The sequence below is a fragment of the Chiloscyllium plagiosum genome, chromosome 19 (assembly GCF_004010195.1).
Source record: "Chiloscyllium plagiosum isolate BGI_BamShark_2017 chromosome 19, ASM401019v2, whole genome shotgun sequence".
Lineage (NCBI taxonomy): Eukaryota > Metazoa > Chordata > Chondrichthyes > Orectolobiformes > Hemiscylliidae > Chiloscyllium > Chiloscyllium plagiosum.
This window is the reverse complement of record NC_057728.1, coordinates 47,991,263-48,019,205: the sequence shown is the minus strand read 5'-3', so window position 1 is coordinate 48,019,205 and position 27,943 is coordinate 47,991,263. Positions and strand designations below refer to the sequence as shown.

Sequence of the window (27,943 nt, the reverse complement as noted above, 5' to 3'; positions counted from 1 at the left end):
CAGTCAAGCAATGGAAAGTGAGGACCTATTCGTTCTGTGCAGTGTTTGGAGTGTGGTGGAGCTGAGATTTAAATATGGTGCCCACAGTGTGAACACTGGAATGTCCTGGCAGCAATGAGCACTTACACCACTGTAAACACAGGACTGTGTGACAAGGGTCCCATGGAGCCCGGATCCATAATTAATGAAATGAACAGAGGATTGTGTGAGAAAAGAGAAAAGGATATTTCCACACATTGTGCCTTTTCCTATAAGTAAAAGTTGGTGGAGGTAATCAACCTTGCACCATCCTGTGGCAAAACCTTGACCAATCAGAACTGATAAAATGTGGTCTGAACTTAAGTCGTTAAATTAGATAGCTATCTCTGGACCCAGATGCCTGTGGGTGTCCTGCAAGGCCATCTGAAGTCTCACCCTCTTAAAGTCAACAGTCACCCACCAGCCTTGCTACAACGGCTGATATAGCTCTATATAAAAACACAAGGGAAGGCAAAGGCTGGCCCTTGGGAAATGCACTAAGGATGATGAAATTGACTTTTGCAAAAAGCATTAGATGGTTTGCTGTGTAAAGCTGTATTGGCATGGCTATTTTGTACTGGCTTTATTGCAGTATCATATGGGCGGCACAGTGGCTCAGTGGTTAGCACTGCTGCCTCACAGTCCCAGGTTTGATTCCAGCCTTGGGCAACACATTCTCCCTGTGTCTGCATAGGTTTTCGCCGGGTGCTCCGGTTTCCTCCCACAATCCAAAGAAGTGCAGGTCAGGTGAATTGGCCATGCTAAATTGTCCACAGTGTTAGGTGCATTAGTTGGGGGGGGGGTTAACTCTTCAGAGGGACTGTGTGGACTTGTTGGGCTGAAAGGCCTGTTTCCACACTGTAGGTAATCTAATCTTATCATAACAAAGAGGACTCTGTGTGATGATCTGTAGCAGACACAAGGAAAGGTAAGTTTGAGATTGGAGGGTGGGGATTTGTGAAAGTGTTCAATGATATGGTTCAAAGACTGCCTGACTAGAAAGGGGATATTCTGGTTGCATTCTCTCTTCCTCCCTTTCTTCTTTCCCTTCCTGCTCCAGAGTTTCTCCTTGTATCCTTGATGAGAAATGTTGCTGCTGGCCAGGTTTTAGAGAATATTGCAGACCACTCTTTTTTCAGGCACAAAGAACATGTGTCACCTCTCTAATGCAGCAGTGCATGTGAACTGGGCAAATGTTCAAGATGTCAATTCCAGTAGCCTGATCGGATCTTGATGCAAAGGAATAGATGACTTTGATCACCTTCACAGCCACTGAAGATGCTGCAACCACCATTCAATGTGGGAATAGTCGCTACCTAAGGCCCTCCCTTGGAAACCATGTTAAATCTCTTGAGCTGTATACACCAGAGAATGTTTGACATGGAATGTAAATGTTCATTGTAAATAGTTAGTCAAACCTCAACCATGTAAACATCAGCTGTGGCTCAGTTGTTCACCTTAGAGTCAGAAGGTTGTGAGTTCAAGACTCAGTCCAGGAGATTTGAACACAAATACCCAGACTAACAATCCAGTATTGTTCTGATGAGGGCTGGTATGGTGTTTAACTGATACCTTGCTGTCTCAGATGGAGCCAATGTATCCCATGGCTCGATTTGAGGAGCTATCCCTAATCAGTAATTAGTATTTATTTATCCCACATCACTAACAATTCAATTATCCAGTCATTATCACAGTGCAAATACAGAGAAGCATCTCATTTACTACATTGAAAGAAGCTGATCAATATAGCCCTTATTAAAGTGTAAGGGATTGGGGTGGTATTGAGATGGATAGGAAAAATGGTTAGTAGACAGAAAACAAAGAATAGTAACAAATGGATCATTTTTTGAATGGCAGGTGGTGGCTAGTGGGGTACTACAGGGATTGGTACTAGGACCCCAGCTATTCACAATCTATGTTCAGGATTTAGATGAGGGAACTAAAAGTAATATCTTAAAATTTGCAAATGATGTAAAGCTTGGTGTGAGGGTGAGCTGTGAAGTACTGCAGAGATGTTGCAGAATGATTTGGACAGACTGAGTGAGTGGGCAAATGCATGGTAGATACGGTATAATGAGAATAAATGTGAGATACTCCACTTTAGCAGCAAAAATCAGAAGGCAGGTTATTATTTGCATGTCTGTAAATTGAGAGATGGGAATGTTCAACAAGACCTGGGTGTCCTTGTGCATATGTTACTGACAGTGAGTGGGCAATAAAGAAAGCAAGCTGTATGCTAGTCTTCATTGTCATAGGATTTGAGTACAAGAACAAGGATTTCTGCTGTAATTATATAGGGCATTGGTGAGGACACATCTGGAATGTTGTATGCAGTTTTGTTCTCCTTATCTGAGGAAGCATGCTTTTGCTAAAAGAGGGAGTGCTGCAAAGATTTACCATGTTGATTGCTGAGATGGCAGGACTGAAAGTATGAGGAGATACTCAGTTGGTTAGGATTGTATTCACTAGAGTGGAGAAGTGGAGTGGTCTGACAGAAACCTATAAACTTCTAACAGGACTAGATAGGTTAGATGCAGGAAGGATGCAGAATTAGGAAGTCCAGAATTACGAGTCAAAGTTTAAAGGTAATAGGTAAACTTTTTAGGACTGAGATGAGGAAAAAATTCTTCACCCAGTGAATGGTAAGTCTGTGGAATCCATTACCACAGAAATTTGTTGAGGCTAAAACATTGTGTTTACAAGAAGGGGATGGACATAGCACTTGTGGTTAAAGGGATCAAGGGCTATGGAGGGAGAGTGGGAGTGGGGTATTGAGCTCAATCATCATAATAAATGACAGAGCATTCTCCAGGGGCCAAATGCCTACTTCTGCTCCTATCATCTATGTTTCTTTGTTCATAGAAACAAAGGAATTAGGACAAGTCTGCTCATACTCCTCCTTCACCTTCATCTTTACAGCTCTAAGGTATGAGAGCTGATAAAGAAAATTGCTATTAAGATTTAAGTAAATAACACTGCCAGTCTCTACAGAATAACCCCTACATTTGAAAGCTTAAACCATCGTCTACTGAATCAATGAACTCATGAGACTGCACATACATTACAGATCACTGAAAATGTCCTAAAAATATGCTACATTTATGATCATCATTGCATAACAGGTACCACTGTGTCATACCCTTGGGATTAGTTTCTCCTTCTTTTCTTCGTAAATCTCATCTTGCTAAACTGCTTGGAGCCTCAATCTGTTTCTATTAGTTCGCAAAACATCAAACAGGACAATTCAAATATTGTGAATTGCAGATGAATTTTGTGCATTCAAGTTCATGTAATTATTGGGTCAGGTGAAAGAAATGACAAGGTTCATAATTGTCACTTCACTAATTAACCTAATTAGCTAGTGATAACTGCATGAATTACCTTCCAATGTTCTTGACATTTCAATAATTAAAACTTCAGATAGTTAGCATGCAGTGCAAAGCAAATCATTAAAAATGCACTTATGCTTTGAGTATTTGAGATAAAGTTTGGAAATTATGCTTTGCAGGATTATACCAACATTAAGATTTACATACACAACAGGTGTAAATACTGATGACTTAGATTTGCTGCAAAGTAACAATGAGGCTAATTTATATACAATTTGCATTTTTACAAAATACAGTTAGAAACAACTGTTTTGACCCCAACTGATGTCAGCAAAGTTTTAGTGAGGTGGTCTTTCACTGAAACTGAAGCTTGCAGAGATCTGGTTTTAACAATAAAGCAAAAGTTTATTATGCATAAGGAAAGAAGATAAAATAGAATACACCAAGTTATTTACATAAAACACAAATTGAAAAATTTCAAAACATAGTAAAAATATAAACTTCCATCTATCCCTACAGCACCTTTTTATAATCCTCAAACACCCTTCTCTACACTTGTATTATTAGGTTGTCTTAAATGTTTCTTTCAATGTCTACTTTGGAGAATCTGATAGCCTCTTCTTTGAGTATTCACGTAGCTAAGCTTTCTCAGCTTCAAATAACCAATTCTAAACAAACACTTCTGAGCTGGAAATTTCAAATGAAAACCCTTACACTAAAGTAACCTATTTCTTAACTTCTCTGAACTAATTCCTTTCGCTAACATAAATTGTTTCATGTATCTAACTTCAAACAGGACTTCTACCGACTTAAACCAAAAGGCTTTCAATCTATGGTTTTTCTCTCAGCAAAGTTAAACGTAAATCATGATCCTTCTAACTGAAGGCAAGCTAATTCTCTTCAATGTTTATCTGTCCACCTATAAGGCTCTCTCAATGCGAACAAATTCACATTAGCACTCCAGGAAGTTTCTCTCACTCATACTGGTTTGAAAAAAAACAAGGCTCCAAAAATACTGACACGTTAAGGGATAAATCCCCTTTTATACGTAGACTCAAGCCAATGTGCCACTAGTTCAAAATCCAAACTCTAAAATAAACAATGAAATCAACAAATAAAAAATAACACATCTTATATCAAAGTTGCTGTTCAGGTTACATTGTTGCACAGTTAGTTTCACAAAAATGGCACCCATTGTTTAATTTGTGATTGAATTTTTTATTCATTCATGGGATGTGAATGGAGAGTTGCCTTCTTAAACCACAGCAGTCCATTTGGTGTAAGTAATTGCCCACAATGAGGTGCAGAAGTAATTTTGCTAATCAACCTCTCTAGCATCGAGAGTGAACATCACAAATATGGAATCTCATTCCATATTGAAAATGTATGTTATAAATGAATACTTTTTATCTACTTTTCCTTTATGGTTTTACTCTCTCACCTTGATCCTATCTTTGTTTCCCTCTCTTTAGTTCTTGCACTGTACGTGATTGATCCATTCTAACTTAAACTTTCTTCTTAGTTCTTACATGGTTAGTTTCTCCATTCTTCAACCTTATGTCTCACAACTCGAAAGCAATATCTTTAAGAGACATGCTCTTGATATCATCACAATTTCATGGTGTAATACCTTATAGATTCATAAAGTCATAAAGGTTTACAGCATAGAAACAGGCTGTTTGGCCCAATGTGCCCATGCCTCCCTGATGGGATAAAGATCTCAGTCTCCAGCTGATTGCATCCACTTGCAGTATGACATGCCAGGGAAGAGAGCTACACTGCTGATAACCAGATTGCTCAGTACTAGCTCATACTCAGAACTGCCAATGACAAATGTCTATTAATTCTTCCAGTACTATGTTATCCATGTCAAAGGGGTGGTAAGGTTGGCTCAGTAGGTAGCACTGCTGCATCACAGCACTAGGGACTTGGATTCAATTCCACCCTCAGGAGTGTGGAGTTTGCATATTCTCTCCGCGGCTGCATGGGTTTCCTCCAGGTGCTCCAGTTTCCTCCCGCAATCAAAAGATGTGCAGGTCAGGTGGATTGCCCATAAATTGCCCATCATGTCCAAGAAAGTCAATGGAAATGCAAGGTTACAGGGATGGGCTGGGGGATGTCTGGATGGGATGCTCTTCAAAGGGTTGGTGTGATTTTGAAGGACCGAATGGCCCACTTTCTCACTGTAGGGAATTCAATGATTCATGTTTAATTCTTACATTACAGGAGCTAAGATAAGTGTCATTTCATCAAGTATCTGTATCTGACTGAAAGTCAATGCCTATAAGAGTATCTCCAGAAAGTCATGGGGAGAGATGAGGTCAGGGTTAACAATGGTGTTACTTTATATATGTAAGTGATTCCCAGATCACAGATATCATTTAACAAGGTCTTATTCACTCTGATCTCGGATGCCCAGCATCCCTCACTGAGCTATTATCAGCTTGATGGAAAGCAACTTGGCATACAAAAACTTAAAATATTAAATATGCTGGGATAAGTCTAACTTTAATGCATATAGTATTAGATCCCCTACTACTAAGCATGGCTCATTACTTCATTGGTGCATCAAGAATCAAATATATTGCTGTAATATTTAAACTGTATGTTAAAACATGGGTGACAATACTTAAAAGAAAACCACAGGCTTAGTTGTTTGGAATCCAAATCATTTGAATGCTACTTTGATAGAAGCACTGTTTTTAATCTTACAGCTTTTTGTTTTACAATTCTTGGATAACTTTGCAATATGCAATTGGCAGCAAAAAAAAAAGAGGGCATGTTGTTGGCAATGCACTGATTTCATACAGTCATGGAGCATATCAGAAGGTCATTTGGCCCATCAAATCCATGCCAGCCCTCGCAAATCGCAAATAGGGTCTCATCCTGACCTCCGCAATTGTGAGTTAGAATTACCCACAGGGTCTAAAATGGACAAATGAGAGATCTAGAATTTATTTTGCTCAAGCAAGTTTTTTTAACGGAGGAGAACTTGTTTCAATCACAAGTCAACATGTTTGCCCACTGCTCTAAAATTCTATTGTGCTACATTTTGATTCATGACTTAAATGGTTTTGAAATTCTATTTTCTGCACTTTCAAGACTCCTTCCCTTTGTTACCCATTGATGTTACTGTCACTATTTAAATCACACTGTACAAAGTAGTGGGTATGACAATCTGTCCAGAGATTGAGAACAAGCTGCATGCTTTAAATGAGTGAGAGCAGTTTATGTGTAGTGGAATAATGCAGTTGCATACAAGGTATTTAATCTGCCCTATTTCTAGTCAGATACTCCTGTTCATAGCCCTCTGTAAAAATAGTTAGGCCTATAAGAGGTGATGCGTGATTGCTTTCTCTACTATACACAACCATCTGCTGCAAACAATACATGGAATGATACACCTCTTCCTGCAGACAAGACAGTTACCATACACCAGATCCACTGCCCGAAACGTCGATTTTGCCTGTCCTTGGATGCTGCCTGAACTGCTGTGCTCTTCCAGCACCACTGAACCAGATCCATCCAATCTATTAGAAATGTCATCTGTTACATTAAGCATGTGTAGTGCATGCATGGATCAGGTAAGTAACAAGCACTATTTTTGCAATGAGAAATACCTTCATTATGTGGCACGGAACAGATATGGGTGTGTAAGTGTAAGGGCCGGAATCCATGTGGATATCAGGACTTTTCATAGCAATTTTAAGGCATATGCAAACACAACGGCTTGAACTCAATGAATGTTCAAGTGGCACAAGATATAATGCACATCGATGGTTAGTACCAAAGAATACCTTCTGTGATGATGCAGAAGGGAGCAGAGGTGCTGTGCGATGGGTTTCAATGGCCAGTGGGCTAAACTCTGTGTCCACAGCATTAAACCTTACCAGACAGGAAGAACCACAACTGAAAACTTCTGCTTCTGCTTTTTTTTCATATCTTTCATTGCCATTGCACATATCCTTGATACAGTAACAGTGTGTTAAAAAATACAAATAGTTCTGGATTTCAAAACTTCAATGTTTCCATGATGGTAAAAGAACTAAAATGAAAAACGACTTATGCCCGAAACATCGATTCTCCTGTTCCTTTGATGCTGCCTGATCTGCTGCGCTTTTCCAGCAACACATTTTTAAGCTCTGATCTCCAGCATCTGCGGTCCTCACTTTCTCCATGCTTAGTTAAAGAGGCAACTGTTTGAAACTGAGCTTTTTCAAAACTTTTGCTCACAAACCAATATTCAATGTTTTCACATGATATAATATTTAAGTAGCTACAAAGTTGTCAAGGTTTTAAAGGGTGAATTGTTAAGATTTGGGAACTGCATGTGGAACTGCTCTCTCTCTCTCCCTTATCCAGAATTTCAAGCCTTCATTATGTGGCACGGAACAGATATGGGTCTGCAAGCCAAAGCAACATATATTTGCATTGAGAATAGAGAGCATTCACAAATGCTCCCAATGTCACAATCTCAAAAGAGTCAAACAACATCACAGATTAAGAAATCAAGCTGAAACAAATCTAATAGTAATTTTAAGCATGAAATAAGGAGAAATTATAGCCTTGAAACATTATCAAATATCCATCCAAATACAGCATTTTAAGAATGCAGTATATTCAATAGGCTGGTCATTGGTGACATTGCTATGGCAACAAGGTCATCAAATAAAATCATTTTTAGAATGAAATAAACTCCAGATAAATGTCCTGTTTGCTAGTTAATTTAATTAAATATAAAGTAAGCAAATCAAACCCTCAAAAACCATCAATTCTTTAGCATGTCAGCTGCCTGTATGAACAGCGCACATCAAACATGCAGGAAGACTGGTATTCACAGAGAAGGCACAATCGAGATAACAATCTGTGATGGGTTTCCTGCAAGGAGCAAATTCCATCCACTGAATGTGAATTGGCAGAGAATGAAATAATAAGCTTGAGAACAACACACAATGGTATTAAATTTACCAATGGACAACAATCTAATGGTGAGAAACAAATAACATGCATATAATCATCAATAATTGCTGATCGATTTGGGCTACTGCACAATGAGCTTCGCAAAAATGGCTTCTCCTCCTTATTTTTACCATTTTATTCATTAAGTTGCTATGTTTGCATATTACTTGCCTATTAAAATTGCCACAGAGAGCTAAGTGCTGTAATTAATAATAAATATATCCTTTTATTATGTTAATTGTTAATGACTTCCAATCAACTTCTCTTGTCCAGAAAGTGAATCATTAAGCATGCATCATCTCATTTCTTTCATTGTGATTTGTTGTTGGAGATTTCAAAAGTGTTTGTTTTAAATCTTATTTCTTTCCTGACTTATTTGTTATGTCTCTCTTAATCCATTCTTCTTTGGCCTCTCTTCATTTGCCTTTATTCACTTGTTTTGTCATTGAATTAACCCATTTTAAATCACCCTCCTTCACAATTGTAGGAACAGGGAACTGAGGAGCAGGAATTGATCATTTAAGCCTTAAATGTGTTCCATTATTCAATGAGAACCATGGTCTAACTCCATATAGCGACCTGCCAATCTCTTAAAACTAATAATTGATTCAATATAAATTACCTCTTATGGGAGAGGTCCAAATTTCTGATAACAGTTATGGAAAAAAGTGTCTCCTTATCTCCTGAAAGGCCTGGCTCTAAGTATCAGACAATATCCCGTACTCTTTGAACTCACAGCCACTGGAAATAGTTTCCCTTTGTCTTTTCTGTTTATTTCCCAATCCTTAAGAATGCTTAAGAAGAGACATTTATTGTCCTTTTGAACACCGATTCCACAAACCTGTTGTCCTGGCTTCACCTATGTCAGCTCAGACTTCTAGCAACTTTAAGGAGGAAACAAAATTGGGCTTAAGGATGCAGAAGTCCCAAGCCAGCAATTGTTTCATTTCTCTCTATACTTCCTTGGAGTTATAAAAGCATTTCAAAAGTTGCACAGCTCTTAAGATCTTCATCTAGATGCAAGCATCCTGAGAGAATGAGATTGATATCCAGAATGTCACAAGTTATCAGTCACGCTTATGCAACCACTGATGGTTTTTGACATGTGCACAGCTGAAGATCCTGTACCGAGAGTGTGGTGCTGGAAAAACACAGCAGGTCAGGCAGCATCCGAGGAGCAGGAGAATCGATGTTTCGGGCATTAGCCCTTCATCAGGAATATGATGAAGTAACAGTATTTAAGACACCAGAGAATTCTCAGTATTCTGAATATAATTTGCATCTCAAACATTCCAAAGTAGATTATATGGCAATTCGTCTTAGTGCTGTTAATGAGGTCTTGATGTGTGCAAATTAGCTATCCTATTTACCTACATTGTGTTAATGACAACCATACAAATTTATTTTGTTGGAAGTGAAACAGATAGTGAGATCACAGGATATGAAAGGTACCATATAAATACAAGTTACTTATTTAATCAGCTTTCATAGACAATTCTATCCGATCAAGTGTGAATGTATGAACATGAATACAGCCATAAAATGAGTTTTTCTTTAATATGAATCTGATGTGTTAATCTGAAATATAAATGAGCGATTGTACAGAATTTTAATACATGTCTGACATGGAGGTAAATTGAATCCACTTTTTTTTCAAGCCAATAACAATGAAACAACTGATAATCATGTTGTTCTGATGGTTGCAGCATCACTTATTAAGTGACAATTGTGTCACAAAGCCTTCTCTAGATTTATAAAAATGAGAATTATCACCAAGCCATTAAATAATCAACTGGACTTGTTTTTTAAAAATTCATTCACAGGATGTAGGTATCACTGCATTTATCGCCCACTAACAATTGCCCAGAACAGTTAAGAGTGAACCACATTGCTGTAGGTCTCAAGCCTGATGTAGGCCAGACCAGACAAGGAAGGCAGATTGCCTTCCCTCATGAACATTAGTGAACCAGCTGGGTTTTTACAACAATTGACAATAGTTACATGATTACTATTATTCATCATCTGCCATAATGGGATACAAAACCAAGATCCAGAACAGGACCCTTAGAACAATTTCTACATAATAATTAACCCTCATGTTTAATCAGTGTATTAACTAGTTGGTGCCTCATGGACTTAAGATCAATAGTCTTTAAAGCATCATCCCTAAAAAAAAGTTGGATCTTCAGGTCTATATATACTTCCTGATTCAAATCTCACTCCTTTACCCTTTTCAATTCCTTTCTCTCGCTGTTGAAGTGATTGTTGTAGTATGGCCTCATCAGAATAAGTTCCATAAGTACATATATTCCCAAATTACATGCAAAATATCTAAGATTGAAAGTATACCACAAATTTCTTTTTTAAGCTTCCACTTTTCCATTTTAAATCCTTGACTTATCCAGTAGCCAACTCCACACTGAGGAATAACCCAAATTTCTTTCCTTAAAACAACCTGTTCAAACATTCACCCCTCTAGAACAAGCGGGACTTGAACATGGCTCTTCTATCCCAGAGGTAGGGACACAATCACTGCACTACAAGCATGCTCCAATGATTTTTGCTTGTCACCACATCAGCCATCATAGCCAAACCAAATTGAGTTATTATCTAACAATTACATGTGAGAATTACCTCATATACAATTAAAGTGTTACAAGCTGCAGAAAGCCTAGCTGACTTTCTCCCTCCCTAGCCCATGGATACTGAATCGAATTGTTTCTTGAACAAAGTTAATCAAACAATGATCAGGCCTGGAATTTTCTTTCACTTCTTCATTATTAGGACTGTATTCTGTATGGTCTAATCTTTGGTATATAATCCTTACGTTAAAGGTGTTCACGGCACACAAAATAAAAGAAAGGGTAACATATATGTAAGTTTTCATCTTTTTCTGAACCACTAAAATGCATTTTCTATTTAGTAAGCAAAAGTGATTAAATTTTGCATTAGCATTAGAAATTAAAATATGAAATAACTATCAAGTACAACCAATATGAGGCTATCTCACATCATTGCATTCTGAAGTTTGGTTACAACTGGAACCCACATTGGAGGTACTTAGAAAAATCATTATTGCAAGGTGTGGTGGCAAGTAATCCAGTGAAATTTTAATTGTGTCAGGATTGAAGTGACTTTGCACCGTGCAGAACCTTTCTGACTGAATGACGTTCTTTCCTACGACTTGTATAAACAACAACAATTAATCATTATCAAAGAGGGACATCTAGTGGATACAAGGAATATTTCCAAATACCTATTGCAGACCAATTTACACTGATGGCGGGTGATTCAAAACTTCTCCCCAGTCATTGAAGATGTGGGGGTGCCAGTGTTGGACTGGTGTGGACAAAGTTACAAATCACACAACACCAGGTTACCGTCCAACAGGTTTATTTGGAAGTACTATGATCCTGCCCCACTAGTACTTCCAGATAAACCTTTGGGTTATAACCTGGTGTTGTATGATTTTTAACTTCAGTGAAGATGACATTGACTATAATGTCATGGAAAATTGGGCTGCTGATTCACTAGCACTTATTTAGCACTAACACCGATGGCAATTTTCACTCCCAATTAATGGAAATACTGCATTTTCAAATAGTTCATTGCAAGCAAAAATGGAAAATAACATGCACAAGTCTTCACCGTTCATTTGCAACATTACAGAAAATTAATTATGGATAAAGGAAGTCAAAAAAGGAAGCTGAAGATATCACAGTTTTGTTTGCTAATATAATCATCTTTCTCTATGTTCTCAAGGATATATACTATTTGTTTTACATTGCAATAATTCTGCTGGCCGTTGAAATTATGTCAATAAGTATTGGGTAATATTATCTGGCCATAGAACCAGCCATGAAGATACTGAAACAGCTGTAAGACCTGTATATTAAATGCAGTAAAATTTGTTTGCTGTTTCAATACCACAAACATTACAATTCTCAGTAATTTAAAACAGTTGAGGATCACTGGCCTAGTACTGAGTAAATCACTTCAGTACAGTTGGTCTCTTAAGAAACAGCATGAATTGATTACAATAATCTACTTTAAAAATTCTACCTACCTACTTCAACACCAACTGCTATTTTGTTAAGAAAATTACACCATAGAGGAGCATCCTTAGGTTTTGAATGAAAATTATTATCTCTTCAAACAGTTTTATCCTTCAGTATTTTCCCATAATGAAATCCTGCAGCCCTGCAGTAATTATATATACAAAACAAGCTACTTTACTTTTGTTTCAGTGTTTGCAGTTACTATAAACATAAATAATCATCTAAGCCTGAACTTGACGTCAAAAAAAATTTCCAACCAAGTAAATTGACTTTTTTTTCTTCCAAAAATGGTAAATAAAGACTGAGAAAAGTGTATTTCTCATGTAATTTCAAATAAGTCATTGATACTTTAACAGGTTGTGAAAACAGACAGTATTAAAGGAAATTTCAATCATAAGATCAGCTATGGATGGTTGTGCTGGTACAAAACTTATCATTTCAAGAATATGCCCTATTGATTTAGCATTAATTTAACACTAAACTAAAAAAAAGTAGCCGGTGAAGTGTTCACCTATAGTGGCAAAAAAAATGTCTTTTTAGACCAGAAAATAAGAAGGCCAATATGAATTTCATATTCATTGATTTTAATACTATCCAAAGTTAAATTTTACGTAAAATATGTGGCAAAAGCTTCTCTAACTTTTAATAGAGTGTGACAATAAAGTAGCAAATTAGATTTTGTTCAATTCTACTTCATAGTAAATTTGCATGAGATCAGTCATAGAGGTCTTCAGTACAGAAAAAGGCCCTTCAAGCCTTTCTAGTCCCATTTTCCAGAACTTGACCCATAACCGTGTGGGGCTTGGCATTTCAAGTGTACATCTAAATACTTCTTAGGGTTTCAGCCTCTACCACCCTTATGGGCAGTGAGTTTCAGATTCCCACCACCCCTGGGTGAAAACATTTTTACTCACATCCCCACTCACCCTCTTGGCCCTGACCTTAAATCTGTGCCCCCGGTTATTGATCCCTCCACCAAGGAGAAAACTTCCTGTCTACCTTGTCTATGCATCTCATAATTTTATATATCTGAATCATGCCCTGTCTCAATCATCTCTATTCCAAGGAAAGTAATCTCAATCTGTCCAATAGCTTCAAGGCTAAAATTCTCCAAGCCTGCCAACATCCTGGCAAATCTCCTCTTCACCATTTCAAGTGCAATCACATCCTTTCTATAACGTGGATTCCAGAGCTGCAAACAATATTAGCAATGCAGCACAGAAAACTCTCACAAACTCTTCATTGCATTCAAATCTTTTTGCAAAATGAAACTCTTTTCAACAAGTGTATCTCCTGTAGAGTTGATATGCAGACTTCCAAACATAGAGGAAATGTTAGCAACATACCTGTGCTCTGCTTATTCCAGCTTCAAGGTTGTATAGCAATACACGTACGTTTACCTGTTATTTAGTTATGGTTCGCATCAAAGTAATATACTCTGAGTGTCCTGATAAACCTAAAGACACTTTTTGTTCATTTTTTGTCCACATACTTACAATCAATAAGTTTGAATGTGAACCAATTAAAAACAGTGACATTTTTTATACTTAAGATGCCAATGAAAATTCTACTGTGATAGCTTTCCACAAATGGCTGACTAAGCCTGACCTATTAGTTAGTGGCCAGTTCTGAGGAAGGGTCACCAGATCTGATTTCTCTTCACAGATGCTGCCCGAGCTGTTGAGCTTTTTCAGCAACTTCTGTTTTTGTTTCTATTAGTTGGTGATTCAGTTGATAACACACGCACCTCTAAGTCTTATGTGTTCAAGCCTGGCTGGAGGGAAATGTTGCTGTGTCAGAGATTATGGCTTATGGATGAGGTGTCAAAATATAAAACTGTTTCTGTTCTCCAAGGGCAGCACGGTGATCCAGTGGTTAGCACTGCTGCCCCACAGTGCCAGGGATCCGGGTTAAATTCCAGCCTCTAGCAACTGTCTGTGTGGAGCTTGCACGTTCTCCCTGTGTCTGCAGAGGTTTCTGTTGTCCAAAGATGTGCATGTTAGGTGGATTGGCCATGCTAAACTGCCCATAGTGTTCAGGGATTTGTAGGTTAGGTGCGTTAGCAATGGGAAATGTAGGGCTACAGGGAATGGGTGGGGGGATGGGTCTGGGTGGGATTCTCACCAGAGGTCAGTGTGGACTTGTTGGGCTGAATGGTCTGTTTCCACACTGTACAGATGTGAAAGATTCCATGGCAATATTTCCAAGAACAGCAGGGTTGTTATCAACTGTGTCTTTTAGTAAGTGTTTATTCTTCAATCGATGTCACAAAAAAATGATTATCTGATCATTATCTTGTTGCTGGTTATGGGGGGCTTCCTGTGCACACCTTAGATACCATGTTCCCTGCATTTCAACAGTGACCATACTATGAAAGTGCTCCTTTGGCAGTAAAGTGCTTTTGGATCCTTTGAGGTGAAGAAGGGCACAATATATATTTTGGCTAGTATATTTCCTTTTTTTTTGAGGGAAAACTGCCTGTAATTATTTGGAAGCTTTTATAGCAAAATATATGTGTGATTTTCTCAAGTTTGTCGTGGCACAGGTTTGGACATCAAAACGGAACTTCGACGTTAATGTCAGAATAACGAAATTCCTTGACTGGTAATCCTAGTATTTGTTTTCAGTTCTAAGTCAGACATATATCTGCTCATTGTATAATGGATTCACTACAGTGTGAAAGTCTTGAGCATCTGGTTTTGAACAAACGGGGTAGGTTTTCTATTTTGAGCAAGGTCATTTAGGACTGGGAGCTTCTGTAAAGTCAGCCGGATTTGGATTGCACCAGCTGGACTCAATTTTCAGTGGTCAGTTTGCTTTCTGTGGTGCTGAACAAATTTGAATTAGGCAAGATGAATGCTCAAAGTTGCAATTTAGGTGAAATTCCAAGTAATAATTGTCATTTAAAATGCACTGAATGTAAGAGGAAGTGGGGAAAAGGTGTCAGGTCAAACTAATCTGAAAGGAAACTAAATATTGAGCAACAAAATTGGGTTTACTGTAAATGACAGAGCAATACAACCCCCTCTTGCATGTATCATGGATGGGGGAGTGGATATTACAGCACAGAATGTTGGTGTGCTTGAATGGTTTTATGGACAGAGTCTAGATTAGAGTGGTGCTGGAAAAGCACAGCAGGTCAGGCAGCATCCGAAGAGCAGGAGAATTGACGTTTCGGGCAAAAGCCCTTCATCAGGAATACAGGCAGGATGTCTGCAAGGTGGAGAGATACAGTTCCCTCTTTATTCTCAAATGTGATTTGAATTTGCAGTTTTTTTTCCCTTTTTTTATGGGGGAGGGTCATGGGGAGATAGAGGAATATGGGGTTCAGAGGTAAGGGTGGGGTTGACCCCCATTCATATATCCGATAGCCCTGGTCTTGGGGAAATTGGGGAAATTGGGGATCCTGTCCACAGTCCAGTAGGTAGACCTCCCTTGTACTCCAGTGGGGAAAGAGACCATCTTTCTTGCTTGGCAGGAGAGTAAGTGATTGGGTAGGCAGTCTGTTGAAGCCCTTATCTGGCAATTAATTGATCACTTGGCAGGGTGAGCAAATCTCCGGTGGACACTCTTGCCCAGAACCTACTTGAGGAACAGATGAGAAGAAAGCAAGTATCTCTCTAAGACTAAATTTCCCAATTATTTCCACTCTAAGCTGTTTTATTTCCACCCCCAGGAGAGAGAAAATTGGACCTAATGAGTTTTCATTATAATTCTCTTTCAAAAGCTCTGAAACAGCAAAGATCAAATGTTTGAAAAAATTAGTATAAAAGCTGCAATGTCTAATTAGATAAAAGGTTTTTGTTTTAAAAAAGGGTGTCCTAAATGCCTTTAAGTTTGGGTGTAAGAAGCATAAACCGAGTTATTCTTAACCTGGTTGTCCCTTATTTCCTCAGAAATTGGATATATTGGTGAACAAAATATTTATGTCCCCAGGACACATAATAAAACATTGTCCCCATTAAACCATGGAGCATGTTTCCAAGCACAGACTTAAGACAAAAGGATGTAAAATGAACCCAGTCTTTCAATCAAATCATCAGATGTAAGGCAGCAGCACTCAAATCAGGTCTGTCTGAAACTTTCTCGCCATTGTGTAACATTATGCATACATGTTGACATGAATGGGCTTTAATAATTTCTAAATTATGTGAAAATTCATCAGCATCAATGTAAAAATGTGAGCTGAATTACAAAAATAAATTTATTAACTTAATAAATTGGTAGATTTTAAGTAATTTCAGTACTTGAATTTATTTCATCACTTTGAAATAAATTACTGTTTCAATGAGTATAGTGTTAGCTGGAAAGGCTTTGGCATGCAAGGTTAAGGAGCAGGAACAGAGGAACCAGAGTAGGCCATTTAGCCCCTCAAGCCTAGCCTTCTATCAGTAAGATTATCTATGACTAAACTTGCAATAATTTTTGTTAAAATGTTATGTCTATGCTGTCTGTGAGATTTCTTTGCTTTCATTTTGCACCAAAGCATTCCCTGAAATGTTAAATTCTGAAATTTACATTGGAACATATCTCTGTCTTTAGCAATAAGTTTGATATTGGATACATTATATTTGCAAATGGCTGGATTGTCAGAAAGTAAACCACAACACTTAAACTACCAATTGTTCTTAATTAACTACTGCTTGTATACTTACAAAGGAAAGTGAATTTCACAAGTAGTACATTTCATGATCTTTAAAGGGGAAAAGAGACACAAAAATTTAAATGGTTTAGTGTATATTTATTCTCTCACTTTAGTTTAAAAATGATTAGAACATTAATACCAGCCAGCCACATGTGAAAAAACAAAATGTCAGGATATTTCTGGTACAAATTATTTAACAGAATTTCTGGTTGGTAAGCCTAAAACTGACGCAGTGAAACAGGTTAAAGGACTTTGGATATTTAGGAGAAATTTCTCTAATCAGAATGTTATGAATCTCTGGATTTCTGACTCTGGATACTCAGTCATTGAGCACATTCTAGCCTGAGACATCATACATATTGGATACTAAGGATGGAATTTAACATTGATAATGGGCATCATGTCTGCCGGCTGGAGAAATGACAGGAGCTCCTGGGAAATTTTACCTTTGTTTTAGAAGGTTCAGTAGACTTTAGTGGTCATTAGACACTTAACAGTGCATCATCTAGCATTCACCCGAGGACTCGGGGGTTGGAAATCCTGCCTGTTAAGAGCTGTTAGCCAATGTGAGGTCAGCAGTTCTCCACTTCCTGCCAGGGTCACTGAAAGCCATGGCTGCTGCTGATAATTCACCCTCCAGAAAGACGTATTTACAAGGAGTCCAGGAGAAAGGTGTGTGAGGGTGGCACATGGTTTACAAAGGGTCACAAAAGACAGGGGGGATATAAGATGCTCAGTATAAAGGACTGGAGATTGGCTCTCATTGGGGTCCTCCTTTCCTTGATGCAGGGTCCTACAATCATGGAATGAGTCCGTTTGAAAACAAAACTCTTTCTCTTTGCTTTGCTGGCTCTGTGTGTAGCGACGCTCCTCCATTCACTGAAGCATGAGGAGCTGCAGCATCAGTTTGAGATCCATGAGTGGTTATTCATTGCCCACAAGGTCCTCAGTTCAGGTCTAGGCAGAAAGACTGTCCCATCTTGGATCTTCCCATCCTGGGCTTATTCCCAGGAGCTCCTGTAGTTTCTCCAGCTGGCAAATGTGATGCCCATCACCAATATTAAATTCTATCCTTCCTATCTAAATATCCATTGGTGATAAGGTGGCAGGTTCCCCATCGCACACTATTTTGCCCAATTTACAAATACAGTGTTACAAAACCCACTACTGAGTAGGCATTGTGTTCTGCCTAAGGGGAAAGTCAAAAAAGATAGGTGGTGGGAATTAAGGTATGTAGAAAAATACCCATGATCTTACTAAATGGAGGAGCAAGCTCAAAGGATTATATGGGCCTATTTTTGCTTCAACTTCTTACATTCATATAAAATTGGCAGATGCTCCTTCTTAAATATGCCAAAAGACTTCCAGTGTATGCCCATAAACCATCAATCTTGAATAAATGAAACTGTTGCTATTGACAACATTTTGTATCATAGTTACCCTTCTAATTTTACCAATTCATTCATTCTGGTTTATCATTTCATAACAACGTTAACATTTTAGAATGTGGCTAATACTTTCCAATAAATGACATAAATGAAGAAGATCATTTGTTGCCATAATCCCTGACCTACCAATCTGCACTGAGATAACTGACAATATGAGGAAATTGAGACAGACTTTTCAGAACTGCAAGATTTTACTGATCAGGAAAGACTGAGCAGGCTTTTCTTTTGAAATGAAAGGTCAAATTATAACCTAACTGAGTGTTTTTAATATTGAGAAGATTTGGTGGGATAGAGGTAGTGATGTTTCCAGATGCAGGCAAGATGAGAATCAGGAATATTAATACTGGCTAGTCACTATTAAATCCAAAAGTGAATTCTGGAGAAACTGCATCAGCCAGTGAGCGGTTAGAATGTGGAATTTGCTATCACAGGAAGTGGATGAAGTGAGAAGCACAGATGTGTTTTGGAAGAATGTATTTAAGTGTTCTGAAGAAGGTTCATTGGATTCAAAACCTTAACTCTGTTTTCTCTCCATGGTTTCTCCAGCAATTTCTGCATTTGTTTGTTTTCAGATCTCCAGCATCTTCCGTTCTTTGTTTTATTTTGTGTTTAAGGGGAAGCTGAATAAGCAGCAGAGGGAAAAAGCATGAAGTGACAAAGTTAGATGAGGAAAGAGGAGAGAGGATCCATCTGGAGCACACACTCTTATGGGGATAACAAACTGCTTCTGTGCTGTAGATCATCATAATGGCTCTCAAAGAAAAACTTATCAAAGCAAAGTTGTCTTGTATTTTTTATACCAATACTCACCACTGAAATCAAGTCATCTTCAGGAATAGGAAGCTTTTCAATTTCTAACTGATGGTCATTGTTTGTTACAAAATGAATGCTTCGCTCATTGGATACTCGAGGTAAAACGGATTTGACAATCATGGCAGGATGAGGTCTGCTTTGGTCTGTATACTTGCTCAATGGTGGCATTTTTATTGTGCTTCTTGGCATCTCTGTGCTACTCAAGTCCAAGCCTTTATTGATGCTCTGTACTTTCTGATAAATCATCATTGGCTTGCCATTGCTAGCTGACTTCTTCTGACTTCTGATCTTGAAGTATTCCTGATCTCCTGAAAAGCAACCTGAAAAGAAAACAATTTGAGGGAGGCCAATTACATTTTCTGCAATATATTCTACAATTAATACAATATTTTTGCCATTAGTTGGCTTATACTGTTTTGTCCTATGATGCTAAAGTTAAATTCATTGCTACTTAAATACAAAGGTTCGATTTGTAAGTAGGATTAGCCACATGGGATAGGTTTATCTGGCAGCTTATCCAAGAATTCAAAACATAGTCATTACTCTAGCCCACGACCTTTCAAGCATACTGGTTCATACTGCAATTATCTCATTAAGAAAATGTATAAATAATTATTTTACTGTTTTCTAGAAGCAGAAGCTAATATGCACCAAATTTTCCATGTGCATATACCAAGTACTTGGATTAGTCTGTGTCCAGGTCTGCTGTTCTTTTCTGTAGGCAATAGTTTAGGCTTGGCAGAGGGCACACACCAATTCACTAAGTTGTGAGTTGAAAAAGGACAGGAATGCCTAAATCTTCCCCTTTTTTTCATGGAATGCATTCCTAGTGGGCAGGAGAAGCTACTATTGAAACAAATGAGGTTACATAATATACACAAAATAAGGATAGTTAACAGATGCGAATGGAAACTTATTTCATGGCTTTATATTGGATGTATGCGGTTTCCAAATCATACCATTCGGTGTTGTTGGGTACTGAGCTGTTACAAAAGTATGTTTAAAGAACCAAAAAGACATTTACTCAACAGTTTTGAGGTTACTTCTAACTTTTTATTGTATCCTCTTAATTACTTCATGCAGCCTCATCTCCATTTTGGAAGGGGTCATTCCACCATTTGTTTAGACCTTATATCTATGTCTAAGCTTCCCTTCCCTTATTCATTAGCGCAGCATTTCCTCAGCTCTTGCTTTAATCAGGCAAAATCTCTGCTTAGTTGAAGTGCTTTAAGATCTCTATAGACTGCTATAATTTTTGTCAGCTTATTGTATGGATCTGAAACATATAGTTCTGATGCTGCATCCTGCCCATTGAGAACTCAAAGACAGCTCCTGACCTTAATCGATCAAACCCACTTTGGTAAATAAATGGCTTGCTTCATTTTTTTAAACATTTGTTAACATTGTATTTGTAAGAAAGTATTATTCAATTAACATCTGTATTTCATGAAAAACTTTAAAATACTGCAGAAATCTGTCTTGGTCCTGTTTTCCATTATTGTTGGTATTTGAGTAACAGCACTGAGATTCTTAAGATAATTGTGTTTTTAACTATATTTTTAAAACATTTTATTCTTGTGTTAAGGTCACAGATTCCTGTCCTATTGTAATACTTCCATTTAATTGTTTTGTTAAATTTAATTTATACCTGGCTTTCAACACCCAGTGATAGTCATTTTTTATTTGACTATCTTCCCTAAATAGATTTCTGAATTAAAAAAGAAATACAGCCTTTAAATAAATAAACAGGCATGGGAAAATCAAAAAGATTATTGGCAATTAACTGTTTCCATAGCAATTCTGAAAATTAACTGCCTTTTTTCTCTCATTAACCTTGCTTAAGCATTAGCTGAAAAATATATCGATGGGTAATTCATATGATGCTTTTCTACATCTATGCAAATTTACAATTGGATCTGTGCATGGTTACACAGATGGATTGACCTGTGAAATATGAGCAGTACCAACAAGTTACATTGTGGCAAGATTGGCACCAGTTCATATCTATTTTAACACTGACACCAATCATCCCCAATACATTGGATGAAACAAGACTTAGTTACAGGATAATAGAATATTCAGCCCTTCATGCACACTCTGCCATTCAATGAGATCACAGCTAATCTGTACCTTGACAGCATTCATCCAGTTGGCTCTACGTTCTTTTCCGGCGAGGAAAAATAAATTGCTCTCTGATTTAAAATTATTGTTGAGCAAGCATCAATAGTTTTTGTGGGAATGAGCTCCACATTTCTACCAATGTTACCAAAAAGGGAGATTGAGAGGAAACAAAGAGAGTGCAGCAAGAGGACTGAAGAGGTATCGCAAGAGAGCGCGGTGTGGAACAGTCTGTGGTTCACAGCTGACCAAAGATATTCAAAGGAAAATCAAAGTATGGCAGCACAAGGAAGTAGCTGACTATTTTCCTCTTTTCTCTCTCCAAGCTAGGATATATGTTCAAATTAGGAGTTAGAAAATGAAAAAAATGTTCAATTAAGGTTCGCATAAACATAATTTAATTGATAGGTTTTAAACACAGGAGTCCTAAAGATATTCATTAAAATTAATAACTTAAAAAGGGTACTAATGGGAACAGAGGGTTTTTTTTATTTTCATCATGGATGGGCACCTGTGACATGTTGTTTGCAATTCCTGTGTAGATGGGAACTTCAGGACATCTGACTTGGGTATCATCTTTGTAGGAAGTGACTCTAACTTGAGCTCAGAATTTTTCAGGCAACTGGAATCACTGTAGTATATCGAGAAGGAAGAATACAGTCCAGAAAGTGGTCGCTTGACAGGTAGTGAGGTCAATGTAGTAGGTGATGGCCATCCAAAAGAGTAGGAAGAGGCAGGTAGCATAGAGGTCTTTGGAGTGAGTGCCATTTCCAAATAGCTAGTCAGCATTAGAGACTGTTGGAAGTGACAATGCTCTGAAGGAATGCAGCCCAGATCAATGAATAAGAGACTGTAGAGTAGGGAACAATGACATGCAGTTGTTATAGGAGATGCCACAGTCAGACTATGATGAGGAGAAACAGGGAGCCATTTCTGTAATTGGCTTCATGAGTCACACATAGTGCATTGCATGCCTCATATTAATGGAAAGAGAGGGTGCAGAACATTTTGTAAGTGGAAGGAAGAGGAGCTAAATATTGTGGTGTGTGTTGGTACTAATGACAGTGGACAGTATTGAGGTCACAGAGTCATAGGGCACAGAATTGGCCTTCGGCCCTCTGAGTCTGCACCAACCTATCTACCCACTAAATCATTCCTTTTGTTTGTGGAATACAATCCTAGCGGGCAGGCAAAGTCAATGTATAAAACGAATGTGATTATATTATGTATTTAAGGAAGGAACCGTTAGCACACTCTAATGCAAACTTACATTCTGGCTTTACATTGGACATTACTGGGCATTGGGGCCAATTCTGAGACTGAAAACAATTAGCAAGCTTTGAGAAGATTTGTAGCTCAGGTTGAGGTTCTGGATGTAGGTTTGCTCGCTGAGCTGGAAGGTTCATGTTCAGATGTTTCATCACCATACTAGGTAACTTCATCCTCGAAATGATTTGGAGATGACGGTGTTGGACTGGGGTGTACAAAGTTAAAAATCATACAATACCAGGTTATAGTCCAACAGGTTTATTTGGAAGCATACTAGCTTTCAGAATGCCGCTTCATCACCTGATGAAGGAGCAGCGCTCCGAAAGCTAGTGTGCTTCCAATTAAACCTGTTGGACTATAATCTGGTGTTGTGTGATTTTTATCTTTGTTCATCCTAGGAAGTTTCGTCTAGAGACTCACTGAAGATGTTACCTAGTATGGTGACAAAATGTCTGAACATGAACCTTCCAGCTCAGCGAGCAAACTTATATCCAGAACAGAAAACAATATTCAGAAGGGATAGATTGGGCCCCAATAGGACCATGTTCAATGTCATTGTGGGAAGGTTCACTAGTGTGGCTGGAGAGGGTTTAAATTGGCAGGGGTGTGGAAAGTAGGAAAGAAGAATTATGGTGCAATAGTTTGGACTTTTGGACAGTACTTTTTTTTTAGTTTTTTTTTAAAGTTGGAAATCCTGATCTTGTGAATCCATTACTGTTTGTTGATTCAAAGATCATTTAATAGATCTTAAGCACTGTTCGAACAACTCTACAAGAATATATCATCAGATTCAACTAATTTGCAGATAACAATTCATCGGTGTCTTTATACTTCTGATGACTATTTCTTAAGGTCCAAAATTTGTGAAGGACAGATTTTACAACACAGAGATATCATGAAGTCTTCTTGAAAACCAAATATTTCACATGAATAAAAGCAGAAACTTCTGGAAACACTCAACAATTCAGGTAGTATTGAAGTTAATGTTTCAGGTCAATGATCTTTTAGAAAACAGGAGCTCATCAACCTGAAACACTGGATCTGATTTTAACTTTGTGTAGGTGGATGGGTTTTGAATGGGTTGTAACCACACCTTAGAACTCTGTCTCCCTAAGGCTGGCAATCAACGCGTTTCTAATATTTTCTGAATATTTTACAATTTTCCCATATACACAATATTTTGCTTTTGATTAAATATCAAACAATCACTTGTACACATCCTTTTACTTCTAAAATTGTAGACACTTAACTTACTTTATTCTTTAATGAGCCAATCTTCCATGAAATTATAGTCATTAATGGATTATAGTAGGCAAAATTCTATGTCTTAAAGCAAAGATAGGTTAGAAATGAAATATTATTGATGCAGCGCAGACAAACCAATAACTGGACTCTTAATTCTGAGCTGCTTTAGATTTTCTTCCCTTCTAAATTTTGTTTTGGAGCTAATGAAACATCCTGATATTCTGAATGAGAATTTTTTATTAAATTCTATTGTGAGCTACCATCTCTTGGTGAATTTTCATGATGACAGCTGTTTACATTGGAAGAGCAGTGACAGGCAGTTCACATAATCTTGCAAAATGTATTAAAGCACCTGCTAAATTAATAGAAAAGAATTTCCAAGAATGTAGCTTAAATTTTATTCATTTCATTGCACACAAGTGGTATAAACAAAATCTTCAGAGAAATGCAGTGAATAATTTATTCTGCTTCAGGGTTTTAGTAATCCATTCAGCCACTCTTCCAAACCCATTATACATTCCTCAGACACAGAATGACTTTGATGTTCGTTTGCTCCCTTTGGAGCACCCAGCACTTATCTCTGAATTTCCACAGTGTGCAGAGCTTAATGGGTGAAGTACCAAATTGGCTCAATCAGGAGCACTCTCACCTCTGATTGAGAAGCTTGCAAGCTTAAGATCACAACATTACTACTGATATATTTATTTGCACCCAGTTCTTTGTAGAAATAAGGGGTTTCTAATAGTCGGAGCAAAGCTATTTGAGTGAAATGTTGAAAGCACAGTCCTGGGCCATATTCTTTTAGTTTAAGTGGACTGATGAAGAGTTTATGCTTGAAATACTGACTCTCCTGCTCCTTGGATGCTGCCTGACTGGCTGTGCTTTTCCAGTACCACACTCTTTGACTGCTGTTTCAACAGCACCTTCTGGATCCATGACATCAAGAGCAGCAGATCAATGAAAACACCACCACTATGATCATCCAAGACATGAACTATTTTGTCTTGAAGCTAGGTCACCATTACTTTACTGCCAATCCTGAAGCACCCTTTCCAACAGCACTGTGAGTGTGTTCTGAATATGGCTGACTATCTTCTTCACAAGGGCAATTAGGGATAAACAATAAATGTTGGCCCAGCCAGCAATACTCACATCCCTTGAACAATTAAATAAACAAAACATGATAGATATCATGGCCTCTCTGCAGGAAGGTCAAGAATCTGGTAGAGACAGACGCAATGGGCAGAATAGCTTCCTTCTGTTCTGTAAATTTTTCCACAGCTTTTAAATATCTAAACAGGAGGAATATGCAGAGATGTAGGGAGAGGACAGATATTGGCAGGATATAAACTGCTTCCTAGGAGGGCCTGCAGAGGCACAATGGATCAAATTGCTTTCTGTGTCACAATAAATCCATAATTCTATCACTTCAGCAGCTCCGCAATATAGTGTTTCAGGTCCACCCATCTTCAGCTGCTTCATCAACAAACTTTCCTCTATTATAAAGTCAGAAGTGGGGATGTTCACAAATGATTGCACAGTGTTCCATCATGGCATCGTGGCTCAGTTGTTAGCACTGTTGCCTCAGTGCCAGGGGCCCAGGTTCAATTCCAGCCTCAGGTGAGTGTCTGTGTGGGTTCCCTCTGGGTCCTCCAGTTACCACCCACAATCCAAGGATATGCAGGTTTGGTGAACTGGCTGTGCTAAATTGCCCAGTGTTCAGGGATGTGTAAGTTAGTGCATTAGTCAGGGGTTAATATGGTAGGGGAATGGTTTTAGGTGGGTCACTCTTTGGAAGGTCAGTGTGGACTTGTTGGGATAAATGGTCTGTTTCCATACTGTAGGGATTCTATGAAAAAATCATTAACAATTCTGCAGATACTGAAGGAGTCCATATTGAAATGCAGGAAAAGTGACAAATGGCAAGTAACCTTCGTGCCACACAAGAGCCAGGTAATGACCATCTGTGATAGAAAATTTAAACATCTCTCCTTGACATTCAATGGTATTGCCACTCCCAAATCCCTACCATTAGCATTCTGAGGGTTACCACTGACCAGAAAAATATTGAAATACTGTAGCTGGAGGAGCAGATCAGGGGCTGGATATTTTGCAGATGATTCACCTTCTGACTCTTCAGTGCCTGTCCAAGACAGGAGTGTGATGGAATGCTCCCTGCTTGTAGATTAATTCAGCTCCAGCAACACTCAAGAAGCTCAGAATATTCTAGAACAAAACCCTCCATTGATTAGTACCCTACCTAATGCCTTTCACATTCAATTCCTCCAACATCAATGCACATTGGCAGTAGGGTGGAGCATCTACAATGTGCAGTACAGCATCTCACTCAGCTCTCTTTGACAGCATCTTCCATACCCACAACTTTTACCTCCTAGAAACACAAGGGCAGCAGATATAAGGGAATACCACCAGTTGAATGGTCTCCAACAAGCCATATACCACCCTAACCTGGGATCGATAAGTGCCAATCCTTCAGTGTTGCTGAGCCAAAATCTTGCCTCACTCATTTTATTCAGTGATGAAATGTGGCGCTTCCTACACCATATTTCATCAGCGAACAAAAACTGGAGGGTCCAACCCTGCAGTGCACTCCAGGACCTCAAGTAGATCAAAGTCCGAATTGTTTGGGTCCCTGCAGTATGTGCAGAGTGCTGCTGTTCTGAAAACGCTGTGGGTGTTGCACAGAGAACTCGCTGCATGCCCAGTGGTTGGGATATTTATTTATCCCTAGCGCTCGCCGGGCTGCGCTAACCCTGGTGCTGCAACAGGGGCCTGAGAATGCACTGTAGCCCCAGCGCCCTCCAAACCCCTGAGGTACTTCGGATTGACAGAGGCACGATGCCAAGGGAGGCCTCGCCGCTCTCCCGCTGAGCGGACGGTGAGCCCAGGCTGATACTGATCCCAGCATTTCCATTTTGATCTGTAGCTATATTAGACAAACCCTCCGAAATGTCACCTGGAGAGAACGGCAGCTGCATTTCAACAAGTTCCAAGGGTGGATTTGACATCCGTCTTTTTTTTTGTTTGGGGTGGTGGGGAAGGGAGCCTCCCCGCATCATTGCCCCTATCCAAGTCGTAAATGCACTGTTTTAAAACGCACCGCTGCTCAGGGGCTGCAGATTGAAAAGTCAGATGTAGAGGGACCTACCTGCAATCTGGAGCTGAAGCAGGGCGCATATGAGCCGGATACCGAGCCAGCCCTGCATGGTGTCCGCACACTGTCACCATCCACCGCCAGGTATCAGCAGCACAGAGATCTGCCCAGCCCAGCGCCGCTCTCCAGAGGGGAGGAGAGGTAGGAGCCAAGCAGACTAGCTCAGCAACCAGCGGGCACTCTGCGTCGGTCGCATCACCGTCGCAGCCGGGACGCAGCCCTAATGCATAATGGATCTGAGGCTCCGTCTGCTTCCCCCACCTCCCCAAGACAGGTCTGCAATTCCAGCAGCGCAAAGGGAGACAGAGGGAGGGAAGGGGAGGGGAGGGGAGGCTGGGCGAATGGCTGTAGGTTGGGGGCGGGGGGGGGGGGGTAGTGGAGGTGGGAGACGCTGGTAGCGGTAAAGCACCTCCTAGCAACAAAACATCGCGTGTGTTTAACATTGAACTTTCGGTCTGACAAGTGCAGCGTTTCGTTGAAGGTCGGCGGAAAATGTTGGCACCGAAATTTCAAGACCCCTTCGCCGTCCCACGCGGCTGTCAGTTTCAGGAGGGGAGGGGGTGTGGTATGAGCAGTGGGGGTGACGAAAAATCTCCAAGTGACTTTTTTTTTCAGTGGAAGTCATTCATATTTTTCGAAATCAACCTGGTCAGAGGTGTCATTATACATCTCTGGAGCAGGTGGGACTTGATCCCAGGCCTTCAAGTCCGGAGTCAGGGATACACCAGAATAGCCTCTATTGATTTTATTAAGATATTTTCTCATCAATTCATTCGGGGATGCTATGATACACCTCTGGAGGAGGTAGGACTTGAACCTAGACCTACTGGCTTAGCCTTAGGGACACTACCACTGAGGCACTGTTG

General features: G+C 39.1%; 1 protein-coding gene across 4 annotated transcripts in view; it reads right to left on the bottom strand.

Moving 5' to 3' along the window:
* Positions 1–27,584, bottom strand: part of LOC122559762 (receptor-type tyrosine-protein phosphatase R-like) — a 211,488-nt gene extending 183,904 nt beyond the window's left edge. For 2 of the 4 annotated variants that reach the window (XM_043709749.1, XM_043709750.1), the window contains exons 1-2: positions 27,072–27,583; positions 19,268–19,590 (exon numbers count right to left, since the gene is read on the bottom strand). In XM_043709749.1, coding sequence (XP_043565684.1) covers positions 19,268–19,590; positions 27,072–27,129 — 381 coding nt within the window. In that variant the 5' untranslated portion in view covers positions 27,130–27,583. Of the gene's footprint in view, positions 1–19,267; positions 19,591–27,071 lie in introns of all 4 variants that reach the window. The other 2 variants (XM_043709748.1, XM_043709751.1) reach the window with 2 other exon arrangements.
* Positions 27,585–27,943: the final 359 nt, after the last annotated feature.